Source organism: Oryzias latipes, chromosome 9 (assembly GCF_053564925.1).
Source record: "Oryzias latipes strain Hd-rR chromosome 9, Olatipes_Hd-rR_3.1".
Lineage (NCBI taxonomy): Eukaryota > Metazoa > Chordata > Actinopteri > Beloniformes > Adrianichthyidae > Oryzias > Oryzias latipes.
The window spans coordinates 26060060-26066509 of NC_136245.1; the positions used below are offsets into that span (position 1 = coordinate 26060060).

The window sequence follows — 6450 nt, forward strand, 5'->3', positions numbered from 1 at the left end:
GAAACCAGGAGTGGAGCTGCAAGTATGGCTTGGAGACAAACAGGCGTTGCTGAAACTCACTGTGGCGTGGACAGACAATTCATGCCCTTCGAGGGGTGAACTGTCCTGCTGCCTCATTTCCCTGTGAAACCGGTCAGCACTCATTTAACTGAAAAGTGAAAAACTCATTTGAGCTGGTGTGGTTTTCCTCAATGTAGGAGAAATAGTGTGTAATGCTGTCATGGATAATTTATTGGTGATAAAAGAAAAGCCCATCACAGTTGAAATGGACTAAAGAAATAATTAAAATGAAAATATTCAGAACTTTGTATTTTTATTTTTGACAAATTGTCTTAAAAAAAACAAGAAAAAGAGAAAGTCCTGAGCACATTGATGGGACACACCACCATCAAACCATTTTGATTGACAGAAATCAAATTGTTTTTTGTCACCGAGACTTATACATCTGACAAGTATTTTGGCTCACTATTGGCGATTAAACTACTCGTTTCAGGTTTGGTCTCTTCAACTGACGCTCTTCCACAGATGTTTAACTACATTTGGGTGTTTTTTCTTAAGCTGTTTTGGTCAATCTTTTGTAAAACTAAGAACAAGCTTTGTGACATTAGGCAGCACATTTGGCCCCAGAATCCCTCACTTTCTTGAGCTTTCCTTGCACCCTAATGCCAAATTAAGCCAAAGAATGTGACAGAGCCTCATCTGTGCTTCATAACAGCAACAGCTATGCTTCATTTTTACATTTGTAAACATAGCAGGTCTACCTTAAATGTCTCGCTTTCTAGACCGAAAGGATGTGTAGATTTAGGTTAAGATGATGAATATCACAACCTCGGTAGTCTCTGAACTTTCAAAATTTAACATAAACAGATTTTAGCTGAAGTTTTAGTTTAAAACAAGTTAAACATGGAACTTTAATTTCACTCTGTTTTGACCTTGTCTTTGCTTTTTTTGTGGATCTATAAAATTTTATTTCATCTGTACACTTTTAAACCTTGTTGCAAAAAAAAAAACGATTCCAAATCCTGGCGCTAAAAAAAAAATTACAAAATTTACCACTGGGATAGTTTGGGTTCATTGAGGAATTATTGGGCAATATAATCAAGATTTTACTAAAAAAAAGGGGGAGGTACCTAAAAGATTGATTTCAAGCATGGCTACAAAAACATTTTTAATTGTATAGTAGAAAAAAAATAACTTAACAAAAATACAATATGAACGCCCAGTTTAGTTGCAGATGAACTGTGACTTGATTGACACTTGGCTGTGTAAACTAATTAAAAAAAAAAATCCGCAGCAAACTGGTGTAACAGCACCACCTGCTGGTAAATATCAGCTTCTTTCAGATGAAGGCATTTCAAAGAATCAGTGGTCGATTTGTCTTCATTTCCTAGAAACCAGGCTTGAAAAACAAGTTCATGAAACTAAGACACTCAACTAGAAGCTCAATGCCACATTTAAAACTAGCTGTGAATACTTGCAATGACGGAGCTTTTAAAAAGCAAAGCCAAACATTTTTTTAAAGTACATCAATCATTTATTTTATATAAATACATATAAAAACTACAATATAAACATTTCTTTATGGTATAAGATTAACAAATTAGAAAACAAAACATTTATTCACATTTGTAAGCATTAAACATCTGTGAACCGAGTTAATGTGGGTTTGTAGGTAGAAATAAATGGGAGAAGAAAAAAACAAAAACAAAAGTGAACCTATCCTAGAAAGTTGAATCTTGTGTTCTCCATTACTGGCAGAAGAAATTTACATTCATTTCTTTGGTAAAGATCATGTCAGATGTAAACAGTCCAGAGTCAAAAACACTGGCCTGGGTAATCTGAAGACTTCATTAGCACACCACCAAAATGCAGGAAACTGCAGCTCATATTTAAACTGTTGAGTTTCCTGCAAGTGTTGTATTGCAATATGCCTCAGTAAACTGAAAGTCTGCTGTGGATCCCACAAGAACAACAGTGATCCGTCAGGTCCTCTTGCATCTGTGCCGCACCAATGCTTCTTAGAGTTAATAAAAGCAAAAAAATGATCCTGCAGTACAGAAAAAGGTGCTCTTCAGTGCTCATCTGTTCAATCAGCAGCAGCTGTGATCAGCATGGAGAGGTCCGTCAACCGTAAACAGTCACCGGTTTGCATGCGGATGGTCAACTATGGTCATAAAGGCAGAGCTTTGAAACTGTAGAACATAAAACTAACTCAGATATTTTGGGGCTGATGAAATAAACGGAAGTATACCACTTAAAAAAAAAAAAAAAAAAAAAAAGACTCTTAAAGTTTGAGAAGAACGATCAAGTCACAAAAGTAAAAATGATTTGAAGCACAGCACCACTGTCCCTTATTTCCTTTTAAAGCCTGGCAATATTTTCACAGGTAATGCTATATAGCCTGTGTTCTAAAGACTGAATTAACAAGGGGTATTAAAAATGTACATATTTGCGCTATAACTTTAGTAAACAAAAAAAAGGGGGATAGTTAAAACCTGTTTGTTAATTTAACAGAATAAATGTAACCTTTGGTCATGAGGATTGTCTTACAGTTGCGAGTAGAAAAAGGAACTTGTCCGGCAGACCAAAGCATTGAATTCCAGGCTACAACAATGGCTTTTGTGCATAAACGACCCCAAAGCCACTAAACCAATAATCATGCTTCACTCGTCCTTATCATGATTGGCGTTCCCATTCATGACCCCGTTTGTATGGTGTGACCATGTCTGAGCTTGCAACACCTTCGGCAGCCTCTTGCCCTTCGTGTAGGCGTGGTACCAGAAGTTGAGGAAGAGCAGCAGGAAAATCAGGCCGTACAGGAAGATAATGTAAATGAAGATGGGGAACTGGTAGGGGCAGTCCTTCAAGTAGAAATACTGGGAGATGTGGCTGGTCACCATGACAAACTGGATCTAGACACAAAGAAAGGGGAAAATATCCTCTCAACTTTAACCGACAGAATTCAACGGTTCCCTTGACCCAAACTGATCACATACCAGCTGGACAGACGTGAGGTGCTTCTTCCACCACAGATACTTTTGGTATTTGGGGCCCATGGCAGTCAGCCCATAGTATGTGTACATGATCACGTGGACAATACAGTTCAGCAGGGCATGGAATGTTCCCATTCCACCTTAAAAAAAGGAGGAGACGTTGGAAAAAGTGCAACGATGAGTCATAAGAAACTCAGGCGGCACCTCTGACGGATGGGATGAACTATACAATGGTAGTGTTACCTGGTGAAAAACGGACACCAAACCACCAGGTGAAGGGCATAATGGAGTGATGATAGACATGAAGAAATGTCACCTGGCTGTTCTTCTTCCTTAAGACAAAGAAGATCTGGAAGGGGAAAAAAAAAAAAGTACAAATTGTTAATGAAAAAAGGGGGTTCTGTAAGGGATTTAAACTAAATGAAGTTAAGGATTTCACCACTTACAGTGTCCAACATTTCAATAAACTTTGAAAAGTAGTAAAGCCAGCACGTTGCTGCCATCTAGAGGAAATAAGTAGAAACACTTAGAACTTCTGATCATTTAACTTTTTTTTCCCCCTAGCTTTAAAAGTTTAGAGTCAGGAAGAAGTGACTTACCCTCATAGCTTGTGGTGACTCAGAAGTGTCAAGCAGGTCACATTGAAATGAGTATCCCGTTCCCCAGCCTGACATCACAAACTGAGAAACAATCACAGTTGGTCAAAACAAAACAAAAAAAGTTTTTGGAATACACTTGTAGCATTTGTATACAATACTTTTCATATCTTGTGTTCTGGTTTAACAGCAATGCAACATCCAACACAAGGAAAACAGGTAACAAAAACATTTTCTTCAAGATAAGAACCCACAGCTTTGAGGAAATCCAAGCATTAAATAGCAAGGCTAACGCATCCAGAAGAAAACCAAAATACAAACCTCATAACACATATAGAGTGAGAGAGCCACCACGCTGAAGTTGTACACGATGAGGACTTTTCTGAGGTCGAGGGCTTTGCGGTTCTCCATTATTCTGGGCCCCAGTGAAGTCACAAAGTAGATGTATACCGCAATAATGATCGTTTGGGGGACAGGAGATGGCATAAGGAACCAGTTCTCTGTCCTGGAATCTGCAAAGAAATACAAAAAGGGTTTGTAAAAACAGTCAACAGATCTAGAAGTAAGTTTTCAGCATGACATCAGTCTAGAAATTGTTCTGAATACATACCTGCATTTTGAAGGAACTCATCATAGATCAGCGCAGCCGTGGACTTTATTTCATCAAACGCCATTTTCAGATCCTTGCCTAAATGGGGAGGAAAAAGAAAAATAGTTAAGATTTATGTAAAAGACAAATGCAACAAAATCTGTAAGATGAAAACAGCCCATTTGGCAGATAAACGTAGAGAAAAATGAATAAACTCATTCCCCCCACAATTGGAATTTTTTGGCTCAAGGAAGTAGTTTTAGCAACATTTAAAACCTGTCTTTCTGCAAAAACCTGTAATTAGTCACAGCACGAGAGAGAAAAAACAAGCAGAAGAGAATCCGAGAAAAGTGGTGTCCCTTTTGAAAGCCAAGAAGAAATCATTTGGGGTTTTTGAGTCAATGGCTATTTGTGATCTTGTCACTTCAAAATAAAACTTTATTTAAAAAAAGAATAGAAACAAAAACTCAAAACGAAATTTCAAACATTAGTAGGGGGACTTAGCATTTATGTTTTAGCAAAGAACTCTTAAGCTGAAAACATTTCAAAGCAAGTTTTAATGATATGTGTATGATGGTGGGGATGATTAATACGGATAGAGACAATCCGATAACTCGCATAAAAAACAGAAATCAAGGAAACAAAGCTACGTGTGTAGTAAACCACAATGAATGACAGATTTTTACAGGCTTGTCTGAGAGATTGCAATAAGAGTGGGTTAAATAAAATGATAAAAAGAAATTGCGTAGTCTTCAGAAGAAAAGGGCAGGTCTGTCTCTAAAGTCTCAGTTTTAATTAGCAATGGAGCAAGTCTAGACACGCCATGACGACATGAAGGATAGTGATTTAAAAGTAAATAAAAACAAAATGGCGTCGCCATCAAAATGCCGTTTTTACATTATTACATTTTGTTTTAAAAAAAACTCTTAATTTGATGAAGTAGCGCAAAACCGAGAACAATTCAATTTCTAATTCATTCTTAAGCGAAAAACAATACAGTAATACATATTTTTAAAATAAAGTCAAATGATCTACATTAACAATGTAGAATTAAAAAAAAAAAAACACACCTAAACTAGAAAATAAGCTAACGTTAACTTAAACGTACACATCAAGAATTAGCGTCCCTGTAACCCTGCAATTTAAAGAGCATTTTCTAGGTAACTTTTTTTTTCCCCATATAAATGTAAATAAAAAGTAAGCAAACTAACCTCGACCCACACACCTTGAAAGTCCACTCTGCCCGTCAAATATTTTCTTTTGTTTCCGGTCACCCGCTCCACTTCAACAGGTGTGTCTAACTGCTCTCTGTCTCTGCCGACTCCCTGGTCCTTAAGTTCCTCAAAGGGCGGGGTCACATGAACACACCCACCTGCGCTGATTGGCTGGTTAGCCAGCGCCCGAGATTAAACGTGATGTTCATTCTCTGATGATGCCTCATCTGAAACTATGAAGGTTTCTGTAACTATTTGTGCTCTACAGGACAGGAGTGGTTTCTGCGCCGGAAAAGAGAAGATAGACGCGGTTATTTTCCACGTCATTCCTAGTGAAAATGAGCAGGGTTACATAACGAGAAGTGGGACTTTAAAAAATGCCAAGAGATAATCTGCATCTTTTCCACAGTCAAACGTGCAGATGTTTACATTGCAGATCTGGTGAACAACAGACAAGGTGTGCCTTGGAAAGATGTTTTTGAGTAACTCCTGGTTTCAGCAGGGGTGCACATAATTTACAAGCATATGCAAATATGTCTTGGAATAATTTTGTCTTTCAGTGGTTTCTCCCACGCTCCCAAGCTTATATGCGAAAGGTCAACTCACAAACAGAAACAATCACAGACAAGACACCTTAATGAAAGGCTTCCTTATGGCCTTTAGGCTCTTTAAAAAAACAAAACACAAAGCTCTTTTTTTTTTATAATTTCCTCTTCATAAAGTGAGAGTGAAACATTTCCCAAATATTGCAATTTGCAAAAATGAACCAAAATAATGCACATTTAATTAAAAAATAATAATAATAAAAAAGGAAAAACTTTTTTTTTGAAACTATTAAATTAATCTTACGTGTATGAATGTTGAGGAAAAAAAGCTGCAGATTGAGATTATTAGCTCAACCATTAATCAGAAACTAATCTTTATACCTGTCAATTTCTGACACATAAATGGATCTTGACGCAACCCCATTTGCATTCTAACATGCAAAACATAATTAATCTTTATCACGGCTCCAGGTGTCCTGAAAGGCAGGATTTATACCCTGTGAAGCAACAAAA

The 6450-nt window shown here is 37.2% G+C and overlaps 1 protein-coding gene across 2 annotated transcripts; it reads right to left on the minus strand.

Annotated features, from left to right (window-relative positions):
- Positions 1 to 1511: 1511 nt before the first annotated feature.
- Positions 1512 to 5623, minus strand: elovl7a (ELOVL fatty acid elongase 7a). Of its 2 annotated transcripts, none has more exons than XM_023958361.2 (8): positions 5390 to 5623; positions 4200 to 4277; positions 3911 to 4101; positions 3593 to 3673; positions 3440 to 3496; positions 3237 to 3342; positions 2997 to 3133; positions 1512 to 2912 (listed from the first exon to the last, which is right to left on the minus strand). In XM_023958361.2, exons 2-8 carry the CDS (start codon positions 4261 to 4263, stop codon positions 2664 to 2666), a joined length of 885 nt encoding a protein of 294 aa, XP_023814129.1. In that variant the 5' UTR covers positions 4264 to 4277; positions 5390 to 5623; the 3' UTR covers positions 1512 to 2663. The 2 variants fall into 2 exon arrangements, with proteins under 2 accessions (XP_023814129.1, XP_023814130.1); XM_023958362.2 differs by having other exon boundaries at positions 5404 to 5530.
- Positions 5624 to 6450: the final 827 nt, after the last annotated feature.

What these genes read in the sequence shown, in the direction of transcription:
- elovl7a (XM_023958361.2), bottom strand. Translation starts at nt 4,263, where the DNA reads ATGGCGTTTGATGAAATAAAGTCCACGGCTGCGCTGATCTATGATGAG. An exon ending in AGTCACCACAAGCTATGAGG is followed by an intron (nt 3,497 to 3,592) that starts GTAAGTCACTTC and finishes TATTTCCTCTAG; the next exon opens with ATGGCAGCAACGTGCTGGCT. An exon ending in TTATTGAAATGTTGGACACT is followed by an intron (nt 3,343 to 3,439) that starts GTAAGTGGTGAA and finishes TTCCCCTTCCAG; the next exon opens with ATCTTCTTTGTCTTAAGGAA.